The 24,615-nt window shown below is 40.7% G+C and overlaps 1 protein-coding gene across 1 annotated transcript in view; it reads left to right on the plus strand.

Annotated features, from left to right (window-relative positions):
- The first annotated feature begins 11,397 nt into the window (after positions 1-11,397).
- Positions 11,398-24,615, plus strand: part of SLC35F4 (solute carrier family 35 member F4) — a 99,766-nt gene continuing 86,548 nt past the window's right edge. The window contains exon 1 of the mRNA XM_037835041.1: positions 11,398-11,564. Within this exon, the coding sequence (XP_037690969.1) occupies positions 11,398-11,564 (167 nt within the window). The remainder of the gene's footprint in view (positions 11,565-24,615) is intronic.

Consider the following 24,615-nt stretch of genomic DNA (forward strand, 5'->3'; position numbering starts at 1 on the left):
CCAGAGACTCTGAGAGCAGCCAGCCCAGCAGAGAGGAGACGGGCATAGAAGGAAAACAACACGAGAAGCTCCAAAGTAAAAGCAGAGGATTTTTGGAGTTCTGGTGAACACAGAAAGGGGAAGGGCGGAGATCAGGCCTTGAGGCGCATATGCAAATCCCGAAGCAAGGCTGATCTCTCTGCCCAGGGCACCTTTCCTTAATGGCCCTGGTTGCTTTGTCTATTAGCATTTCAATAACCCATTAGATCTCTGAGGAGGGCCGTTTTTTTTTTTTTTTTTTTTTTTTTTTTTTTTTTTTTTTTTAAATCCTTTTTGCTTTTCCTAAAACAATTACTCTAAGAAGCTCAATACAGAAAGCTTCAAAGAATTGAAATTTGGGCACGTCAAGTCAAGAGCAGAACTAAGAGAGCTCTGAGACAAAAGGCAATAATCCAGTGGCTGAGAAAATTCACTAAACAACACAACTTCCCAAGAAAAGGGGGGTGTCCGCTCACAGCCACCATCCTGGTGGACAGGAAACACTCCTGCCCATCGCCAGCCCCATAGCCCAGAGCTGCCCCAGACAACCCAGTGTGACGGAAGTGCTTCAAATAACAGGCACACACCACAAAACTGGGCGTGGACATTAGCCTTCCCTGCAACCTCAGCTGAATGTCCCAGAGCTGGGAAGGGGGAGCAGTGTGAATTAACAGAGCCCCATTCAGCCATCATTTGAGCAGACTGGGAGCCTCCCAACACAGCCCAGCAGCCCAGAACTGCCCTGGGGGGACGGCACTCACCTGTGACATAGCACAGTCATCCCTCAACAGAGGACCCGGGGTGCACAGCCTGGAAGAGGGGCCCACTTGCAAGTCTCAGGAGCCATACGCCAATACCAAAGACTTGTGGGTCAGTGGCAGAGACAAACTGTGGCAGGACTGAACTGAAGGATTAGACTATTGCAGTAGCTTTAAAACTCTAGGATCATCAGGGAGATTTGATTGTTAGGGCCACCCCCCCTCCCCGACTGCCCAGAAACACGCCCCACATACAGGGCAGGCAACACCAACTACACACGCAAGCTTGGGACACCAATTGGGCCCCACAAGACTCACTCCCCCACTCACCAAAAAGGCTAAGCAGGGGAGATCTGGCTTGTGGAGAACAGGTGGCTCGTGGACGCCACCTGCTGGTTAGTTAGAGAAAGTGTACTCCACGAAGCTGTAGATCTGATAAATTAGAGATAAGGACTTCAACTGGTCTACAAACCCTAAAAGAACCCTATCAAGGACAGCAAATGCCACGAGGCCAAAAACAACAGAAAATTATAAAGCATATGAAAAAACCAGACGATATGGATAACCCAAGCCCAAGCACCCAAATCAAAAGACCAGAAGAGACACACCTAGAGCAGCTACTCAAAGATCTAAAGATGAACAATGAGACCCTAGTACGGGATATGAAGGAAATCAAGAAGACCCTAGAAGAGCATAAAGAAGACATTGCAAGACTAAATAAAAAAATGGATGATCTTATGGAAATTAAAGAAACTGTTGACCAAATTAAAAAGATTCTGGACACTCATAGTACAAGACTAGAGGAAGTTGAACAACGAATCAGTGACCTGGAAGATGACAGAATGGAAAATGAAAGCATAAAAGAAAGAATGGGGAAAAAAATTGAAAAACTCGAAATGGACCTCAGGGATATGATAGATAATATGAAACGTCCGAATATAAGACTCATTGGTGTCCCAGAAGGGGAAGAAAAGGGTAAAGGTCTAGGAAGAGTATTCAAAGAAATTGTTGGGGAAAACTTCCCAAATCTTCTAAACAACATAAATACACAAATCATAAATGCTCAGCGAACTCCAAATAGAATAAATCCAAAAAAACCCACTCCGAGACATATACTGATCACACTGTCAAACATAGAAGAGAAGGAGCAAGTTCTGAAAGCAGCAAGAGAAAAGCAATTCACCACATACAAAGGAAATAGCATAAGACTAAGTAGTGACTACTCAGCAGCCACCATGGAGGCGAGAAGGCAATGGCACGATATATTTAAAATTCTGAGAGAGAGGAATTTCCAGCCAAGAATACTTTATCCAGCAAAGCTCTCCTTCAAATTTGAGGGAGAGCTTAAATTTTTCACAGACAAAGAAATGCTGAGAGAATTTGCTAACAAGAGACCTGCCCTACTGGAGATACTCAAGGGAGCCCTACAGACAGAGAAACAAAGACAGGACAGAGAGACTTGGAGAAAGGTTCAGTACTAAAGAGATTCAGTATGGGTACAATAAAGGATATTAATAGAGAGAGGGAAAAATATGGCAAACATAATCCAAAGGATAAGATGGCCGATTCAAGAAATGCCTTCACGGTTTTAACGTTGAATGTAAATGGATTAAACTCCCCAATTAAAAGATATAGATTCGCAGAATGGATCAAAAAAATGAACCATCAATATGTTGCATACAAGAGACTCATCTTAGACACAGGGACACAAAGAAATTGAAAGTGAAAGGATGGAAAAAAATATTTCATGCAAGCTACAGCCAAAAGAAAGCAGGTGTAGCAATATTAATCTCAGATAAAATAGACTTCAAATGCAGGGATGTTTTGAGAGACAAAGAAGGCCACTACATACTAATAAAAGGGGCAATTCAGCAAGAAGAAATAACAATCGTAAATGTCTATGCACCCAATCAAGGTGCCACAAAATACATGAGAGAAACATTGGCAAAACTAAAGGAAGCAATTGATGTTTCCACAATAATTGTGGGAGACTTCAACACATCACTCTCTCCTATAGATAGATCAACCAGACAGAAGACCAATAAGGAAATTGAAAACCTAAACAATCTGATAAATGAATTAGATTTAACAGACATCTACAGGACATTACATCCCAAATCACCAGGATACACATACTTTTCTAGTGCTCACGGAACTTTCTCCAGAATAGATCATATGCTGGGACATAAAACAAGCCTCAATAAATTTAAAAAGATTGAAATTATTCAAAGCACATTCTCTGACCACAATGGAATACAATTAGAAGTCAATAACCATCAGAGACTTAGAAAATTCACAAATACCTGGAGGTTAAACAACACACTCCTAAACAATCAGTGGGTTAAAGAAGAAATAGCAAGAGAAATTGCTAAATATATAGAGACGAATGAAAATGAGAACACAACATACCAAAACCTATGGGATGCAGCAAAAGCAGTGCTAAGGGGGAAATTTATAGCACTAAACGCATATATTAAAAAGGAAGAAAGAGCCAAAATCAAAGAACTAATGGATCAACTGAAGAAGCTAGAAAATGAACAGCAAACCAATCCTAAACCAAGTAGAAGAAAAGAAATAACAAGGATTAAAGCAGAAATAAATGACATAGAGAACAAAAAAACAATAGAAAGGATAAATATCACCAAAAGTTGGTTCTTTGAGAAGATCAACAAGATTGACAAGCCCCTAGCTAGACTGACAAAATCAAAAAGAGAGAAGACCCATATAAACAAAATAATGAATGAAAAAGGTGACATAACTGCAGATCCTGAAGAAATTAAAAAAATTATAAGAGAATATTATGAACAACTGTATGGCAACAAACTGGATAATGTAGAAGAAATGGACAATTTCCTGGAAACATATGAACAACCTAGACTGACCAGAGAAGAAATAGAAGACCTCAACCAACCCATCACAAGCAAAGAGATCCAATCAGTCATCAAAAATCTTCCCACAAATAAATGCCCAGGACCAGATGGCTTCACAGGGGAATTCTACCAAACTTTCCAGAAAGAACTGACACCAATCTTACTCAAACTCTTTCAAAACATTGAAAAAAATGGAACACTACCTAACTCATTTTATGAAGCTAACATCAATCTAATACCAAAACCAGGCAAAGATGCTACAAAAAAGGAAAACTACCGGCCAATCTCCCTAATGAATATAGATGCAAAAATCCTCAACAAAATACTTGCAAATCGAATCCAAAGACACATTAAAAAAATCATACACCATGACCAAGTGGGGTTCATTCCAGGCATGCAAGGATGGTTCAACATCAGAAAAAACAATCAATGTATTACAACACATTAAAAACTCGAAAGGGAAAAATCAATTGATCATCTCAATAGATGCTGAAAAAGCATTTGACAAAATCCAACATCCCTTTTTGATAAAAACACTTCAAAAGGTAGGAATTGAAGGAAACTTCCTCAACATGATAAAGAGCATATATGAAAAACCCACAGCCAGCATAGTACTCAATGGTGAGAGACTGAAAGCCTTCCCTCTAAGATCAGGAACAAGACAAGGATGCCCGCTGTCACCACTGTTATTCAACATTGTGCTGGAAGTGCTAGCCAGGGCAATCCGGCAAGACAAAGAAATAAAAGGCATCCAAATTGGAAAAGAAGAAGTAAAACTGTCATTGTTTGCAGATGATATGATCTTATATCTAGAAAACCCTGAGAAATCAACGATACACCTACTAGAGCTAATAAACAAATTTAGCAAAGTAGCGGGATACAAGATTAATGCACATAAGTCAGTAATGTTTCTATATGCTAGAAATGAACAAACTGAAGAGACACTCAAGAAAAAGATACCATTTTCAATAGCAACTAAAAAAATCAAGTACCTAGGAATCAACTTAACCAAAGATGTAAAAGACCTATACAAAGAAAACTACATAACTCTACTAAAAGAAATAGAAGGGGACCTTAAAAGATGGAAAAATATTCCATGTTCATGGATAGGAAGGCTAAATGTCATTAAGATGTCAATTCTACCCAAACTCATCTACAGATTCAATGCAATCCCAATCAAAATTCCAACAACCTACTTTGCAGACTTGGAAAAGCTAGTTATCAAATTTATTTGGAAAGGGAAGATGCCTCGAATTGCTAAAGACACTCTAAAAAAGAAAAACGAAGTGGGAGGACTTACACTCCCTGACTTTGAAGCTTATTATAAAGCCACAGTTGCCAAGACAGCATGGTACTGGCACAAAGATAGACATATAGATCAATGGAATCGAATTGAGAATTCAGAGATAGACCCTCAGATCTATGGCCGACTGATCTTTGATAAGGCCCCCAAAGTCACCGAACTGAGCCATAATGGTCTTTTCAACAAATGGGGCTGGGAGAGTTGGATATCCATATCCAAAAGAATGAAAGAGGACCCCTACCTCACCCCCTACACAAAAATTAACTCAAAATGGACCAAAGATCTCAATATAAAAGAAAGTACCATAAAACTCCTAGAAGATAATGTAGGAAAACATCTTCAAGACCTTGTATTAGGAGGCCACTTCCTAGACTTTACACCCAAAGCACAAGCAACAAAAGAGAAAATAGATAAATGGGAACTCCTCAAGCTTAGAAGTTTCTGCACCTCAAAGGAATTTCTCAAAAAGGTAAAGAGGCAGCCAACTCAATGGGAAAAAATTTTTGGAAACCATGTATCTGACAAAAGACTGATATCTTGCATATACAAAGAAATCCTACAACTCAATGACAATAGTACAGACAGCCCAATTATAAAATGGGCAAAAGATATGAAAAGACAGTTCTCTGAAGAGGAAATACAAATGGCCAAGAAACACATGAAAAATGTTCAGCTTCACTAGCTATTAGAGAGATGCAAATTAAGACCACAATGAGATACCATCTAACACCGGTTAGAATGGCTGCCATTAAACAAACAGGAAACTACAAATGCTGGAGGGGATGTGGAGAAATTGGAACTCTTATTCATTGTTGGTGGGACTGTATAATGGTTCAGCCACTCTGGAAGTCAGTCTGGCAGTTCCTTAGAAAACTAGATATAGAGCTACCATTCGATCCAGCGATTGCACTCCTCGGTATATACCCGGAAGATCGGAAAGCAGTGACACGAACAGATATCTGCACGCCAATGTTCATAGCAGCATTATTCACAATTGCCAAGAGATGGAAACAACCCAAATGTCCTTCAACAGATGAGTGGATAAATAAAATGTGGTATATACACACGATGGAATACTACGCGGCAGTAAGAAGGAACGATCTGGTGAAACATATGACAACATGGATGAACCTTGAGGACATAATGCTGAGCGAAATAAGCCAGGCACAAAAAGAGAAATATTATATGCTACCACTAATGTGAACTTTGAAAAATGTAAAACAAATGGTTTATAATGTAGAATGTAGGGGAACTAGCAGTAGAGAGCAATTAAGGAAGGGGGAACAATAATCCAGGAAGAACAGATAAGCTATTTAACGTTCTGGGGATGCCCAGAAATGACTATGGTCTGTTAATTTCTGATGGTTGTAGTAGGAACAAGTTCACTGAAATGTTGCTATATTATGTAACTTTCTTGGGGTAAAGTAGGAACATGTTGGAAGTTAAGCAGTTATCTTAGGTTAGTTGTCTTTTTCTTACTCCCTTGCTATGGTCTCTTTGAAATGCTCTTTTATTGTATGTTTGTTTTCTTTTTAACTTTTTTTTCATACAGGTGATTTGAAAAAAGAAGGGAAAGTTAAAAAAAAAAAAAAAAAAAAAAAAAAAGAAAAGAAAAAAGACAAACAAGGGAAAAAAAAAAAAAAAAAAAAAGATGTAGTGCCCCCTTGAGGAGCCTGTGGAGAATGCAGGGGTATTCGCCTACCCCACCTCCATGGTTGCTAACATGACCACAGACATAGGGGACTGGTGGTTTGATGGGTTGAGCCCTCTACCATAAGTTTTACCCTTGGGAAGACGGTTGCTGCAAAGGAGAGGCTAGGCCTCCCTGTATTTGTGCCTAAGAGTCTCCTCCTGAATGCCTCTTTGTTGCTCAGATGTGGCCCTCTCTCTCTGGCTAAGCCAACTTGAAAGGTGAAATCACTGCCCTCCCCCCTACGTGGGATCAGACACCCAGGGAAGTGAATCTCCCTGGCAACGTGGAATATGACTCCCAGGGAGGAATGTAGACCTGGCACCGTGGGACGGAGAACATCTTCTTGACCAAAAGGGGGATGTGAAAGGAAATGAAATAAGCTTCAGTGGCAGAGAGATTCCAAAAGGAGCCGAGAGGTCACTCTGGTGGGCACTCTTATGCACACTTTAGACAACCCTTTTTAGGTTCTAAAGAATTGGGGTAGCTGGTGGTGGATACCTGAAACTATCAAACTACAACCCAGAACCCATGAATCTCGAAGACAGTTGTATAAAAATGTAGCTTATGAGGGGTGACAATGGGATTGGGAAAGCCATAAGGACCAAACACCACTTTGTCTAGTTTATGGATGGATGTGTAGAAAAGTAGGGGAAGGAAACAAACAGACAAAGGTACCCAGTGTTCTTTTTTACTTCAATTGCTCTTTTTCACTCTAATTATTATTCTTGTTATTTTTGTGTGTGTGCTAATGAAGGTGTCAGGGATTGATTTAGGTGATGAATGTACAACTATGTAATGGTACTGTAAACAATCGAAAGTACAATTTGTTTTGTATGACTGCGTGGTATGTGAATATATCTCAATAAAATGATGATAAAAAAAAAAAAAAAAAAAAAAAAAAAAAAAAAAAAAAAAGCCTGCCAAACATTTTTCCAAAGGGGTTCTGCTTTTTCATATTTCTATCAATATGTGTGAGCATTTCAATTGCTCTATAATTTTTCCAACATTTGGTATTGTCAATCTTTTTTAGTTTAGCCCTTCTGGTGAATGTGTAGTGGTATCTGACTGTAGTTTTAATATGACTCATGATACTGAGTACATTTGTATGGGTTAATTAGCCATTTATGTATCTTATTTTATGAAGAGACTGTTAAAATATTTTGTCCATTCTGGGGGGATTTTTTGTCTTTTTATATGAGTTGTAGGAGTTCTTTATTATGTCATTAATACCAGTACTTCATTAGATACATGTTTCTCCCAGTCTGTAGTAGCCTGCCTATTAATTTTCTTAGTGGTATCCTTTGATGAGCAGAAATTTGAAGTATATCAATTTTTCTGCTTGTTGTATTGTTTTCTGTGATCTTGCTAAGAAAATTTGGATCATCTCCAAGTCACAAAGATATTATCCTATGTTTTCTTCTGAAGCCTCTTCCAATACTGCTCTCCTCAAATCCTGCATTCGTCCCTTTTGACCCTCCCCACTGGAAGAGCTGTCCAGTACTGTCAGCTGCTCCTCTTGCAAGTGAGGGTGGAGGCGGGGAACAGCCTTTCCAAGCCAATCCACCTTCCTCAAATTTCCTGGAATCTGGTGAATAACTATTTTTCCCCATCTTATTTATATATGTGTAGACTTTAATCCACATTTTTATCCATTAAAGATATAATTAGCCCATTTACAGATCTAGAAACCATGGCTCACAGAGCTGAAGTAACTTGCTCAAGGTCACACAGCTGCACAGTGTTGGAGCTGGGAATCAAACTTGCATCTTTTTTTACTCCAGCAACTGTACTCATAACCATTACTCCAATATGTCCAATAGTCATGGTTCCTATCATTACAGTTACTATAGAACTTCACTCCTGTTTTATTCAGTTATAACTGCATTCCTCTGATGCCTCTCAGTTGTACTGTTCATGATTTCTTAACTGAATTGTTTTACATACCAAAGTGACATATTGAAAGGATTGTATGAAGATTAACAGAATTCATGCAATAAATTGCCGACTCAAATTTGAAATACTTCACTGCCTTTTCTTAAGTTTTAGGCAAATTTAAATTTTCTTTGTTTCCTTAAAGCAAATTTTAAATTAGCTCTGTGAAATTGTGAAGATGATTTTGTAGAAATGGGATGGTGTAGTTCAAAGTCTACAAAGTCTACAAAGTTTCACATGAAGGGTTTCAGCCTTTGCCTGTGGCCCACTTTTCTGTTCTAACTCAACTATATTATTCCAACTCTAAGTGAAAAAAATAAAACTTACCTTCCAGATCTTTCTTATCATGCTGGATAAAGATCCAAATAAGGACACATGCTTCATACTTACTTTTTCTCTTTTGTGCCCATCTTTAAAATATCATGCTGCAAGTTCTCTTAAGTAGATTTTAAGCAGAAATGAATGCAATATATGATACTGGGAAGGGATTCCACTTTTTAGGAGCAAGAGTTATTTTACAATTTGTATAGCAGTAGTGTTATTAATCTTGTCCTGTTTTAATGTGTTTTGCAAGGCTAATAACTATGTTTGTACCTTAATTAGGGGAAAATGTCAGGGGCCTGAATTTTCCTCACTAATAAACCTTCAGAGAGTGTATGGGTCATAATGTATGTCATCATAGCACAAGTTTTGGCCTAGAGAGTCAGAATCACTGTTCCTGTTATAATTCTTCTTGTTCATTCACGTTTCTATTGGAGGATAGTATGAAGGAAAAGATGTCAGAGCTGGGCTACAGAGCCGCCTTGTAGGACAGAGTAGAACATTTGCAGGTATGTTTGTCCACAGTGGCCTGGGCTGAGGTTAGCAGCAGCTGCAAGGTAGTGGCAAGGGGTGATGGCAAACAGGGGGTGATGGGCAAACTCCTTAGGAGTGGGCAAACAGGCCATGGTGCACTCAAGAAGAGTGGGCAAATACTCTGTGACTTTGCCCACCTCAGAGAATGTTCTAGATATGTTTTATGGGCAAAGCAGATGACTGAGTTCCAAAATGCCGCTAAACACCATGTCTAAAGCCATAAGATATTCTAAATTCTCTTTTCTCTTAGGTCAGGTTCTCTTACAAACAGATTCTGAACCAAGTACTCGAGTGTAAGGGATTTGGGAAATGCTCTCAGGAGCAAGGATATGCACAGTATGATTCGATAGAAGATACCTCTCTTTCTCCTTCCCTCCTTCCCCATAATTACACAAATTCACACAAACACAGGAGAGTGCATGTGCATTGGGGAGTGGTTGGATTATGGGTGATTTAAATTTGTCTTTGGTTTGCTCTATTCTTGTTTGCTTGTTTTGGGTATCCTTCTCTTCCTTGAAGATCTAACTCAGAAGTTATCCCTACCTGACTCCTTTACCCACACTTCCTCCCACTGGAGAATTCATAGCTTCTGTTCTATCCCCAGAGTACTCCATGCATACAGCCATTCTAGAACTTTCTGTCTCCCTGGGGACAGAGACTCTGTCATAACCATCATTTGTATCCAATAGCAAGCCCAGCCCGGCACACTGAGTGCTCTGCATATACTCACATACTAAGACGCCCAGAAATGCTTAATAAGTCAAATGAAATAAAGCATTTTGGAACTGTTCTGATAGCTTTCTTGTCTGCCTCTAGCTTTTAGACATCCATTTTGAGAGGGAGCCAACATTCCCGTTTGTTTTTTGTTTGCATATCAGTTTTCTATTGCTGTGCAAAAAAATTACTGCAAACTTAATGTCTGAAACAACATTCATTTATCTCACAGTTCCTGCAGGCCCGGGGGCTGGGCACAGCTTACCCAGGTCCTCGGCTCAAGCCTCACAAGGGGGCAATTGAGGCGTTGCGTCGGCCAGGGGACATTCTCACCCTGACCAGGGACGAATTTATTTCCCAGTTCTTTGGGTTGTTGGCAGCACTCATTTCCTTGTAGCTGTAGGACCGAGTGCCCGGCTTTTTGCTGACTGGAGGCTGAAGGCTGCCCGCAGGTCCTGGAAGCCTAAAGGTTATACCTAGAGTGAAGCCGAAGCCTGCTGGCATCGCAGTCAATGAGGAAAACAAAGCTGAATAGAAGTTGATTGTTAGAACCCTGGGAATACCCCCAATTCAAGTTCTGTGTCTCTATTCACACCTACTCATCTGGAGACCAAGATGAGAAAATTGGTTTATCTCAATGTGCTTCAGTTTCTGTCTGTAAATGAAACAAAGTACTTATCTTTGACAATCTCTGAAGAAATGAATTTAGTGTACTTACAGTTTCTCATGTTCTGGGATCAGAGAAATTAATATTGAATCTGGGCTCTGCCACTTACTTTCTGGGTGACTTTGGAAAATTTATTTAACTCTTAGCCACAGTTTCCCCATCCTTAAAACTGAGGTAGTAATGGTGCTTGCCTCATAGGATTCTCAAGAGGATGAAACGAAGTTGACTAAAGTGATATACACTTACCTGTGCCATAATTACCGTATATGCCTAATAAAATAAATATTAGCTATTGTTATTATTATTTAAAATTTGAGGTGGATGTTAACAAGATTTTGGGGTCATGAGAGGGGATGAGTAGGCTGTCTGGATGACTCAAGTTGAGGAATGAAATGTTCGCCCTTCAGAGCCTAGTCACATCTTTTTCTCCATAAACCTCTGCTTGTTCCTGGTCTTTAAAGTGGGGTGTGCGTGTGAGTGTAAGGACTGGATGACAGAGGGGAAAAAGGATCCGGTGAGAGAAGGTGCCGAGGATGGTTGGCCCCACCCTGAAGTGGGAGCCTCTAGTTACATCAGACCATGGCGGAATGGGGCACACGTGGTCCCAGCTGCCCACCTTCTTGGGAAGCCCAGGGAATCTAATGTCACTCTTCACTCGACGTGCTTGGGAAGGCTGTGTTTCCAAACCTGCAGTCTTGTCCGTTGCTGTGGCAGAGAGCCTTCATCTCAGTGGAACAGGCCTAGAAGCCAGAAAGTTTGGTTTTCATAGAAGCACCTTCTTCTAGCTATTACTTTATTGCCACACGTGGAGGGAAGTGTGGTTTTCATTCTGAGGACAGTGTAACCACTTCCCATTCCCATGCTACCTGTTAAATGGCTGTCTCCTACCATTCCAGGGATAAAAGAAAAGAGCACCCTTGCATAAGATCATTCCTCAGCAATTTTGAAATCACAGGTAACCTGCTTGTTGAACCTGAGGCAGACCTAATATATATCCTCTGTTCATCCATTTCTGGTAGCTGCATTGCTGTCAGCAGATACTTGGCTATTAGTAAAAGTCTCTCTGGGTGATGGGCAACACTGAATCATCCTCAGTCTCTTATAGTTAACAATTTAATATTTCCGTCAAGGTTTATCAAGTATTGTTCTACCCTATGTGCAGCATGGTACTGCTATGAGAAATTTTTCTCAACATAGTCTGAAAGTCCAAATTTTTATATGAAATCTCCTAAATACTAAATGTTGGCAACCAATTGAAAAAAATAAAAATAAGAACATCACTTGGGTCAATTGAAACATGCCCCTGGGTTGCTTGGTTCCTGGAAGCTACCAGTTTGCAACTTTCACTATGGCTTTGCCTCATGGCCCTGTGTGGTTTGTATTTTCATGTCACAGACTAAGAAGTGATACTGACCTGTCACTCCTAACGAGTGCCCAGCAGCCTGATTTTGCCAGCAGGCCAATTTGTGGATATTGAGTTCTGCTTTTAGTTACTTGTGGCGCTTTCCATTGCAAGAACCCTGCGGAAATAAAGGGTTGACACTTGTTCCAGATGTGTCACTGACAAACCGGAGAAATTGGAACAATTGTGCTGAGGTGCTAGATGCATGGGTCTGAATCCTGGCTCTGTGGTACCTGCGCTATACTAACAAGTCTCTTACCCGGGCCTCCCTCCCAGTGCCTTCAGAGGCCGCTGAGCCAAGGGTCACTTAGTAACAATAACAAACCATCACGAGGCTCCAGCAGTAGGAACCCTGTAGGGAAGGCTGACACTGTGCCGGTCTGGCCTCTCACCAAGTAATCTGAACCTGGGTTCCAGACTTGGAATACTTATTGGCACTTGGACAAACATGGGCAACCATTTAGCATTTATCTTCACCAAAGGGTAAATGACCTCTGGTCCGCTATTTGCTTTGTTGCTACTAAATCGACTTGTTACATTGCTACTCATGAAGAATATTCTCTGTTTTGTACAGTAAAATTGTGAGTCAGTTAGGGTCCAGGTCAGAAACACATGACACACATAAAAGGAATGATTAAGTGGAGTTTAGTAAAGGGACTTTAAGGCTACGGGGAACCAACAAAGGATGGTGAAGCAGGATGCTGTTTCTGCGCTTAGACATGAGTGGATAAGGGTAAGGAGTGGCTTCCCAGAGAAAGCAGCTGTAACTCTAGGAGAAAGCCACTGTTGGGGGGTGTGGCCTTAGAAGGACACAAACACTGCCAACCATGGCCCAGTAGGGAGGGGTCTCTGTCTGCTCTTGTCTTCCCGTCTCCTATCAGTGCCTCACATTGGGCAACCCAAACCAGAAACTGGAAGGCAAGGGAGCCCAGTTCAGTTGGTCCCCAGAAGTCAGCCTCCTTGAGCTCAGAGCAGGGTGGAAAGTGAGTCTGGGGGGGAAGTGGGGAATATCCAGCTTACTTTGCAAACTCTTAGAAGATGTTCTAATCATGGCATTTCCCAGGTAGCAATTTCAGCTCATTTCCAAAGGATATTAGGTAATGCAATACAGTGATAATTAATAATCTATAACTTCTCTAGAAAAGGAGTAGGGGGAAAAAAAGCAACTGAATCCAATTTAGAGAACTCTGATTATGCTCCAAATGCCAACATTCAGATTCTGGAGCCTAGGTTTGGTTTGTTCAGTGGAAAGTCAGATAAGCACAGTTTCTATGCTTTTTTTGAAGGGTGCATTTGAAACTGTTGGAGTGAAGGCTGATGACAGACACCCAAGTCCAGGTCCCAAACATCTGTTGTCTTGCACTATGCTTAAAAAATATGTTTGATTTGAATGGTTTTAAAATCCTGGGTATGTTTTACAGCACACCACAGGCCTCACCCTGCCCTAATATGACACTCAGCTCTTTATGGTTCTGAACTTGGCTGCTGAAGGCCCTTGAGTTTGTGATCCTTAAATCTAAGCCTCAGAGTAGTTTTTCTTAAAGTGTGGTCAGCATCACCTGGGAACTTGTTAGAAATGCCAATTCCCAGATCCCACTCCAGTTCTATTTGAATCAGAAACTTTGCGGTTGGGACTGAACCGATTGTTCTAATAAGCCTACCTGGGGATTCAGATGTTCACTGAGGTTTGAGAAACACTGCTTTAGAGTTTAGGGCCCTTATTATCCTGTCGTATGGGTACCTTCACCCCTAGATCAGTAGCCTGTATGTTCCTTCACACATGGGAACTACCAGCTTGATGATCTGACACAAACCTTTTAGGAAATAAACATATCTTATCAGTAGTATTGGAATTTATTCTTACTGATTTATTCTTGCTACAGTTATTTACTGGTTTAAGATTATTGCATTGTCAAGACTATGTCTGAAGGTCTATAAAAGATAGGAGTGAAACCAAGTAGTCAATAATATTGGACCATATGCTTGAGTTTCCAAGGTTGGGCTGGGAAAACACTCTTAATAAAACATATCCTGAAGACTCTAAAGCTTGAGTGATGCCTCGTGGGAGTCAGGAATCTGAGGCTGAGAATGCACTGTGTCCTCCAGTGCCAGTGAGGTCACTCTCCTCCTCTATGGGGCTGCCATCTGACCAGTGGGCCAAGCCATGTGTTCCGGTTTGCTAATGTTGCCATTATGCAAAATACCAGAAATGGATTGGCTTTTATAAAGGGAGTTTATTAGGTTACAAATTTACAGTTCTAAGGCCATAAAAGTATCCAAACTAAGGTATCAACAAGAGGATAACTTCACTGAAGGAAGGCCAATGTGGTCCAGAACACCTCTGTCAGCAGGGAAGGCACTTAGCTGGCATCTGCTGGTCCTTTGCTCCTAGGCTGTGTTTCAAAATGGCTTTATCCAAAATGTCTCTGGGCTTCTGTCTCTCTTAGCTTCTCTCAACTCTCTGCTTGGTTCTCCTGGGGCATTTCTCTCTAAGCATATGTGAGTCCTCTCTTAGGTTCTTCGGGGTGATTTCTGGGTTTCATCTCCTAGCTTAGTATCTCCAAACATCCTTCTGTCTGCGTCTCCCAGCATCTCCAAGCATCTGGGTCTGTGTCGGCTCTTAGCTTCACCTGGGGGCAAACTCTGGATTACATATCTTAGTTTCTCTCCAAAATGTCTCTCTCAGCTTCTCTGAGCAACTTCTCTCTGTGCGTGCTCTCAAAGTACTCCAGTGAACTGATCACTGGATGTGTGGGGTCACACCTCCATGGAAATGATCTGATCAAAAGGTCTCACCCACAGTTGGATGAGTCACATCTCCATGGAAACATTCAATCAAAAGGTTCTACCCTAATCAAAAGACTGGTAAGTCTGCCCCCACAAGATTTCATTAAAGAACATGGCTTCTCTGGGGCACATAATAGATTCAAACCAGCACACCATGCAAGAATTTTCAGCCAAGCAGAAAAGAGAAAAAGAAAATCTGGGCTTGGTTTGATTCCTGACTCTTCAAACCATTTTGTCTATATCCCTGGAGACTGACTGTCTTGGAGAAACAGCAGAAGTATTAAGACCATCAAGGATAAAAAGGACTCTCCCAGTTCCCACTCAATCACTGTCTGTGGTCTCAATGATTAGCTGTGTGCCCCAGAGGCTCCTGGCTGATTTGGAGGTACCAAAAAGGGCAATGATTTTGACATTGGGTGATCACAGACAAGTCATCTCACATCTCTGGACCCAAGTCTGTGAAAAGAAAGGCCTGAAAGGGCCATATTCACATGATGACATGATGGGCTGACCCAGTGTAAGTTTGGGTGAAACTTGCCTAAGTCCATCTACAGTGAAGAAGAAAGCATGCAACCTAAACTGCCAAGTGTTAGCCAAGTGGAGGCATACTTTCTCCATTGCTGTGTAACAGTTTATCTCCAAACTCATAGCTTAGAGCAACAAATATATATATCTCTCACACTGTTTCCGGGAGTCAGGAATCTGGGAGCAGTTTAGCTGGGTGGTTCTGGCTCAGGGTTTCTCCTGAGGTTGCAGTGAAGATATTTAAAGGCTTGACTGTACTGGAGGATGTGCTTCCAAGCTGTCTCCTCTTGGCAGGAGGCTTCAGTTTGGGCACATGGGTGTCTTCACAGGGCTGCACACAGTAGGGCAGCTGGCCTTCCCCAGAGCAAGTGATGAGAGAGAAAAAGAGAGAGAGAGAGAGAGAGGGAGGGAGGGAGAGAGAGAGAGAGATAGGTGGATGCCCCAATGTTTTTTTATAACCTGACCTCAGAAGTGACATCCCATCATTCATGCCATATTCTACTGGTTACATGGATCAACCCTAGTACAGTGTGGGATGCAACTGCACAAGGGTGTGAACAGGGATCATTAGGAACCATCTTGGAGTCCGGTTACCACAGTGGAGATGTGGCTATGCTAATTTGCTCCAAAAATAGTGATTGATACAGGTGCCAAAACACTGTGAACTGAAAATGTAGACCCAGCAGAAGCCAGTTGAGAGCCAATGCTTTTTTGTGATGCCTCCAAATCTATTCCATATTCTACTTTTTTATGTTTTGCTTACCCTGCAACAGTATAGACTGGTTATGTGTGTCCACATTTGTGTGTCTGAGGATAGGGGCCTGCCAATGTTCACCACCCAATAAACTTTGCTAACCATGTTTTGTTTTGTCTGCTTTATTTAGCCATGCCTGTGCCTGCTAATTGAGTCCCTTTTTCTAGGATGTTCGAATACATTTGGTAATCCCTCACAAGTGCATATGCAGGTCAGATCAATGCAAGCATGTGCATGGTGGCACAGTTGGGCAGAGACACGGAGCTCCATGCATGTTGGATGGACTTGTTTCTAGGTGATTTGGGGTCTTGTTGGCAGGTCATCATTTGCCAAGCTGTGCTTACAACTAATTAGTTCACTACTTGTGCTTCTTCAGCAGGCGTCTTTAGTGACTTTTTGTTTTTACACTAGATGTGCTCCTTGATGAAATTGCTCCTTTTTTTCATGATTATATTGTTAAAATTCTTACTTTTATTTTTTGGGGGAGAAATTTTTAATTAATCCAAGATGTTAATAGTACTTTGTCATTGAATTTTTTTATCCTTCTCAAATTTAAACAAATAATGATGGTTAAAGCTGAGGTCCAAATCCTCACCTATAACCTCTTGACAGAAGAATAATTAATGTAGTTGTTAAATGTCCCAGAGCCCATATCACCTAGGATCCAATCCTGACCCTGCCATTTACCAGTCCTTGACCTTGGACATGATACATAACAATACCTCTGTGCCTCGCTTTCCTCATCTATGAAATAGGAATAACCAGGGTACCTAGCCCATAAACTGTGCCTGGCACATAGGAAGTCTTACATAAAATAATACTAGCTGCTCCCTTTGAGGTCTCTGGGTGGCACAGATGCAGCTAATTGAGGGAAATTACACACTCTAACTGTTGAGACCCCAGGGACGATCCCTGGCCTCTGCTATCCACACGTGTTCTTTCTGTTTCCTTGGTACAGCCTTCAGGGACTTGACCTGCTTCCTTTCCTTTAATTACTCGCCACCATCCCCTTTGTGCCTGGGGATTCCTTGCCACTCATGACCAGCTGGAGAGTGAGAAGCTTCAAGTTCCTTGTCTTTCCTGTCCAGGAACATTTTAAAGGGTTCCCTCTTAATTTCTGCAGGAAAACAGTCTCACATGTGGGGAAGGCAGAAAGCCAAGGAATCTTGCTGAATTCTTATGATTTCAGAACATGCTCCATAGTCATTTGCGTTCCCTATTAATGATACCCAGGAGGCCCAGCAGTTCCCATCTTCTCTTTCCTAAGGATGACTGTTGATCCCTCTTCTCTTGCTTTATCAACTCTGTTTTCTCTCTGGGTTTTGCTGGCCCATTTATATGGGAGATTCTACTACTACATCTGTAGTCCTAACATGTTCAAATGGGGGAACCAGAGGTAGAAAAAAGTTTATTGATTCACCAGAAAAATATATTAATTGCCTGTTATGTGCTAGGCACTGTTAGAGGATCTGTTTGCCTGTCTACTTTGCGTTTTCAGCTGGGAGGTGGGGCATGTGACATCCATATGTACAGAGTATTGCTTATATGGTCTGAGGCAGGTGTGCCAATTTGAACGTATTATGTCCCCCAAAACACAGTATTTTTGATGCAGTCTTGTGTGAGCAGAAGTATTAGTGTTGATTAGATTGTAATTCTTGGATTGAGTGTTTCCATGGAGATGTGACCCATCCAACTGTAGGAGATAACTCTGATTAGATAATATCCATGGAGCCATGGCCCTGCCCATTTAGTGTGGGCCTTGATTAGTTCACTGGAGCACTATATAAGCTCAGACAGAAGGAGCGAGCTTGCTACAGCCAAGAGAGACACTCTGAAGAATGCCCAGGAGCTGAGAGAGTTGCTGCAGTTGAGAGACAGTTTGAAAACGGCTGTTGAAAGCAGACTCTTGCTCTGGAGAAGCTAAGAGAGGACAAATGCCCCAAGAGCAACTGAGAGTGATATTTTGAAGAGGAGCTGCAGCCTAGGGAGGAATGCCCTGGGAGAAAGCCATTTTGAAACCAGAACTTAGAGCAGATGCCAGCCACATGCCTTCTTGGCTAACAGAGGTTTTCTGGACGCCATTGGCCATCCCCCAGTGAAGTGTTGATGCATTACCTTGGACATTTTATGGCCTTAAGACTGTAACTGTGTAACCAGATAAACCCCCTTTATAAAAGCCAGTCCATGTCTGGTGTTTTGCCTTCCAGCAGCATTAGCAAACTAGAACAGCAGGCTTCATGACTCTTAGCATTTCTCCATAGAGCCTTGGCAACCAGAGCTAGGTATGACTTTCAACTCACCCCACTTTCGGATTTGGTTTTCAAATTGGGAATCAGTGATGTGCCCCCCACATTTAAGAAAGAGAGAGAGAATATCAAAAAGTCTTTTGTAACCTGACAGATAAAAGGCTCCTCTACTCTTGTCTGCTATTTTATTCTTACTAAAAAAGCTTCTTCTCTCTCTAATTGATTGCTGAGCATCTCAGATGTATGCAAACATGGAAAGAGATTTATTGTAGGCCTGACAAATACCACTGTCACTGTGACAAAGTACTGAATCAAAGTTGTTTCAACACAGATGTTTTCATTTGATAAAGAGGCACTTAAAATAATGAATTGGAACATTTAGAAAGCTTACAGAGTTGGGACCAGTTTTATTAATAAAGTATTAGGAGAGCAAATATTTCATATTAAATCATAGCTAACTGCTTTTCTGAAAAATTGTCTAAATTTCTCCCTTCAAAGAGAGGCTTTCATCTGAGACCCTTAGTGCACTTAATGGATATTAAGTTACAAAGCTGACTTGAAATGACAGCCATAATCTCTGTTTTGAAGAGGAAAGGATAGAGTTACCAATGAGAAAAGCGTCTTGCCTGAGCTTCCATAATCATAATCATAATAGGTATTTCTCATTGAACATTTACTATGTGTCAGGCATGCTATTGACATGCTTTGTGTGAATTCTTACTTGATTCTCAAAGTAACTTCTTGAATAGGTACAATAATTGAGACTCAGGTTAAATAACTTCCTCAAAATGACACAGTAACTTAGCCAAGTTTGTACCACTGTGCTATATATAATAAAATAGTGGCAAACACAGAACTGAAACCTTTCTATTTGGGCACCATCCTAATTCTTGGTTGCTTTATCTAATTATCTTAGGAGGCTTAAAACCCCTCCAAGTCCCCAGAATAGTGAATTATCCACCAGCATTATTATGCTAAGTAAGTCATCCCCCTGCCTGATTTTCTAGTAGGGCTGCAGCTGGAGGGGATGGAGGAGCCATCCAGCCCCAACTGGATGACCGATCTGTAGTAGGAACTTTCCACAGCCATACAGGAGTAATTTGTGGCACAGTGGAGAAAAGGAAGGTGCAGCCCAAATGCTGTATTCTGCGGGAAATGATGCATTCGTCATATTATGACAGTCTTTCCAGCAACCCTTAGCCTGAAGTAGTAGGGTAAATTATATCACATAAGAAAAAAAAAAAAAAATCACTATGGCAACATGTAGAGTTAATAGACAAAGTTCATGGAAAAAAGAAACAGGTCTGATTTAAATTTAAGTTGTTTTATCACAGTCATCAGTGCTGGAAAGCTGTGCTCAACACATTCTAATACAAGGGCACAGACAATACTCCAGCAGGATCAAAGTCCAGGAAAAAGGACTAAGAAGCCATGGTAGGAGTCTCCTGCCCTTCCATCTCCAGCCCCCAGTTGGGGAAATGTCACAGGAAAAAAACACACACCTGGAGGCTAGTTCCTGTGGAAAAGATCTGGGCAGAGGGGACATCAAGAAAAACAAACAAAACCCCCTTGAGTCAAAGTGATCTAGATGATGCTTAAATTTTTGCTTTCTGATTCATTGACAGCTTTGGTGTCTAGTCTAATTCGAACCTTTACCAATAACCTTCTATGTGTAAGTCCCTGTGTTTAGTGCTTTGCAGAAACCTGGATTTATCTCTGTGGGAGCATACGATCTAATAACCAAGGTAAGATGCACAAATAAATGAAATCACAATAGAATACATACAAAGGAATTTACAGTAAGAATGTCACAAGAGCACAGAATGATGGTGGATAAATTCCTGTTGGAGGAATTAGATAGGATATAGCACTTGTCGTTGGAGCAAGAAATATTAAGCAGAGAGAAGAGTAATAGTAGAGGCACCAAAATGGAAAGGAAAGAAAATTTTTAAATGAAACCAGGAATCTAGTGTGGGACAAGTGACACTAATTAACCTATGAAAATTATTATTTTTAAACATTGGTACTTTAGTAGTGATAAATGAGATGAGATACTTTTGATAGCTAGACATGACATTCAAGCACCAGGTGAGAACTGCTGATAAAGCGTCTGAGTCTCTGGCTGATGGCAACAAGAATTAAGGTAGGGTCATGGAAGCCTGCGGTGTGGGCACTGGCAGGAATGTAGCTTTGGATGAAGTGAAGTTGAAGAGGATGGTAAGCATGGAGCCACCATGTATGGATGTCCATGCCACAAGCTTTCTAGGGTGCCATTTGTGTATGGAGACCCTGGAGTGATGTCATGCACAATCTGCAGTGACCCTAAATGCCTGCCTCTCCTCACCACTGTGTGTCTAATAAATCTTTTGAAGTGGTAAGATTGGGCTCTACATCTCTGAGCACACTGTAGCCTCAATTTGAGGAATTCAGACCACTTGGATATAAAAATGCCCTGATGCCTTATAGCTGCAAGCCTGTTTTTCAGCAGTCTACCACATAGTAAAGCTCGATGAGTACACAGACCTTGTCCAGATTTTCCCCACCACAGCACTGGGCACAATGCCCATCCACCTCCCCATAGAGAACAGACACTTAACCATTGGTTGAATGACACACATGTCTAGAAATAAATCATTTATAACTTATTTATCATTTATTTTTATTTTTATTAAAATATGGAAGAGTAGAGTGGGGAGGCAGTTCAGTGTCAACTCAGCCTTCCAGGTACACTATAGATTATACCTTCAGTTGACAAGGTGATTCTAAATAGCAGAAAAAGAACTCAAGTTAGGCTATGAAGAATCATAATTGCCACTGATTTAGCAGTAAGGACCACCAGGAAGTACAGAATCAAGGGCTATAACAATATTTTTTTTTTAATTCAGTTTTATTGAAATATATTCACAAACCATACAGTCATCCATGGTATACAATCAACTGTTCACAGTATGATCATATAGTTATGCGTTCATCACCACAATCTATTTCTGAACATTTTCCTTACATCAGAAAGAATCAGAATAAGAATAAAAAATAAAAGTGAAAAGAGAATACCCAAACCATCCCCCCATCCCACCCTATTTGTCATTTAGTTTTTACTCCCATTTTTCTACTGATTTTTTTTCAATTTTTTAACTTTGTTTATCAAAAAATTAAAAACAAACAGGCAAACAACAACCAAAAAAACCCCACAACATTTCAAACAAAGCAATGGATTAAGGAAAACAAATAACCTAAAATACCTACTTTGCTTCCAATATGTTCCTACCATACCCCAAGAAAATTAATAAACCATGTCCAAACAGAGGAGTAAGAAAAACAAATAATCTAAAATAACTACATTGCTTCCAACATGTTCCTACCATACCCCAAGAAAATTAACAACCCCTAAGAAAACAAAGGAATAAGAGAAAAAAAAAACCTAAAATAACTCTATTGCTTCCAACATGATCTTACTATATCCAAGAAAGTTTACAAACCATAATCATTCCTGAGCATTCCCATAACATTGAGATTACCCTCCATAGTTTATCTGTTCTTATTAGATTATCATTCCCCCTCCACTAATTGGTATCTCTAGGTCCCCTACATTCTACAGTATAAAACACTGTACATTTTTCACAGAATTCACATTAGTGGTAACATACAATATCTCTCTTTTTGTGCCTGGCTTATTTTGCTCAGCATTATGTCTTTTTTTTTTTTTTTAATCTTCATTTCATTGAGATATATTCATATACCACGCAGTCATACAAAACAAATCGTACTTTCGATTGTTCACAGTACCATTACATAGTTGTACATTCATCACCCAAATCAATCCCTGACACCTTCATTAGCACACACACAACAATATCAAGAATAATAATTAGAGTGAAAAAGAGCAATTGAAGTAAAAAAGAACACTGGGTATCTTTGTCTGTTTGTTTCCTTCCCCTATTTTTCTACTCATCCATCCATAAACTAGACAAAGTGGAGTGTGGTCCTTATGGCTTTCCCACTCCCCTTGTCACCCCTCATAAGCTACATTTTTATACAACTGTCTTCGAGATTCGTGGGTTCTGGGTTGTAGTTTGATAGTTTCAGGTATCCACCACCAGCTACCCCAATTCTTTAGAACCTAAAAAGGGTTGTCTAAAGTGTGCGTAAGAGTGCCCACCAGAGTGACCTCTCGGCTCCTTTTGGATTCTCTCTGCCACTGAAGCTTATTTCATTTCCTTTCACCTCCCCCTTTTGGTCAAGAAGATGTTCTCCGTCCCACGATGCCGGGTCTACATTCCTCCCCGGGAGTCATATTCCACTTTGCCAGGGAGATTCACTCCCCTGGGTGTCTGATCCCACGTAGGGGGGAGGGCAGTGATTTCACCTTTCAAGTTGGCTTAGCTAGAGAGACGGGGCCACATCTGAGCAACAAAGAGGCATTCGGGAGGAGGCTCTTAGGCACAACCATAGGGAGGCCTAGCCTCTCCTTTGCAGCAACCGTCTTCCCAAGGGTAAAACCTGTGGTAGAGGGCTCAACCCATCAAACCACCAGTCCCCTATGTCTGTGGTCATGTTAGCAACCATGGAGGTGGGGTAGGCGAATACCCCTGCATTCTCCACAGGCTCCTCAAGGGGGCACTGCATCTTTTTTTTTTTTCCTTGTTTTTTTTTTTTTTTTTTTAACTTTCCCTTCTTTTTTAAATCAACTGTATGAAAAAAAAGTTAAAAAGAAAACAAACATACAATAAAAGAACATTTCAAAGAGACCATAACAAGGGAGTAAGAAAAAGACAACTAACCTAAGATAACTGCTTAACTTCCAACATGTTCCTACTTTACCCCAAGAAAGTTACCTAATATAGCAACATTTCTGTGAACTTGCTCCTACTATATCCATCAGAAATTAACAGACCATAGTCATTCCTGGGCATCCCCAGAACGTTAAATAGCTTATCTGTTCTTCTTGGATTATTGTTCCCCCTTCCTTAATTGCTCTCTATTGCTAGTTCCCCTACATTCTACATTATAAGCCATTTGTTTTACATTTTTCAAAGTTCACATTAGTGGTAGCATATACTATTTCTCTTTTTGTGCCTGGCTTATTTCACTCAGCATTATGTCTTCAAGGTTCATCCATGTTGTCATATGTTTCACGAGATCGTTCCTTCTTACTGCCGCGTAGTATTCCATCGTGTGTATATACCACATTTTATTTATCCACTCATCTGTTGAAGGACATTTGGGTTGTTTCCATCTTTTGGCAATTGTGAATAATGCTGCTATGAACATTGGCGTGCAGATATCTGTTCGTGTCACTGCTTTCCGATCTTCCGGGTATATACCGAGAAGTGCAATCGCTGGATCGAACGGTAACTCTATATCTAATTTTCTAAGGAACTGCCAGACTGACTTCCAGAGTGGCTGAACCATTATACAGTCCCACCAACAATGAATAAGAGTTCCAATTTCTCCACATCCATTCCAGCATTTGTAGTTTCCTGTTTGTTTAATGGCAGCCATTCTAATTGGTGTGAGATGGTATCTCATTGTGGTCTTAATTTGCATCTCTCTAATAGCTAGTGAAGCTGAACATTTTTTCATGTGTTTCTTGGCCATTTGTATTTCCTCTTCAGAGAACTGTCTTTTCATATCTTTTGCCCATTTTATAATTGGGCCGACTGTACTATTGTCATTGAGTTGTAGGATTTCTTTATATATGCAAGATATCAGTCTTTTGTCAGATACATGGTTTCCAAAAATTTTTTCCCATTGAGTTGGCTGCCTCTTTACCTTTTTGAGAAATTCCTTTGAGATGCAGAAACGTCTAAGCTTGAGGAGTTCCCATTTGTCTATTTTCTCTTTTGTTGCTTGTGCTTTGGGTGTAAAGTCTAGGAAGTGGCCACCTAATACAAGGTCTTGAAGATGTTTTCCTACATTATCTTCTAGGAGTTTTATGGTACTTTCTTTTATATTGAGATCTTTGGTCCATTTTGAGTTAATTTTTGTGTAGGGGGTGAGGTAGGGGTCCTCTTTCATTCTTTTGGATATGGATATCCAACTCTCCCAGCCCCATTTGTTGAAAAGACCATTATGACTCAGTTCAGTGACT

The sequence above is a fragment of the Choloepus didactylus genome, chromosome 4 (assembly GCF_015220235.1).
Source record: "Choloepus didactylus isolate mChoDid1 chromosome 4, mChoDid1.pri, whole genome shotgun sequence".
Classification (NCBI taxonomy): domain Eukaryota; kingdom Metazoa; phylum Chordata; class Mammalia; order Pilosa; family Megalonychidae; genus Choloepus; species Choloepus didactylus.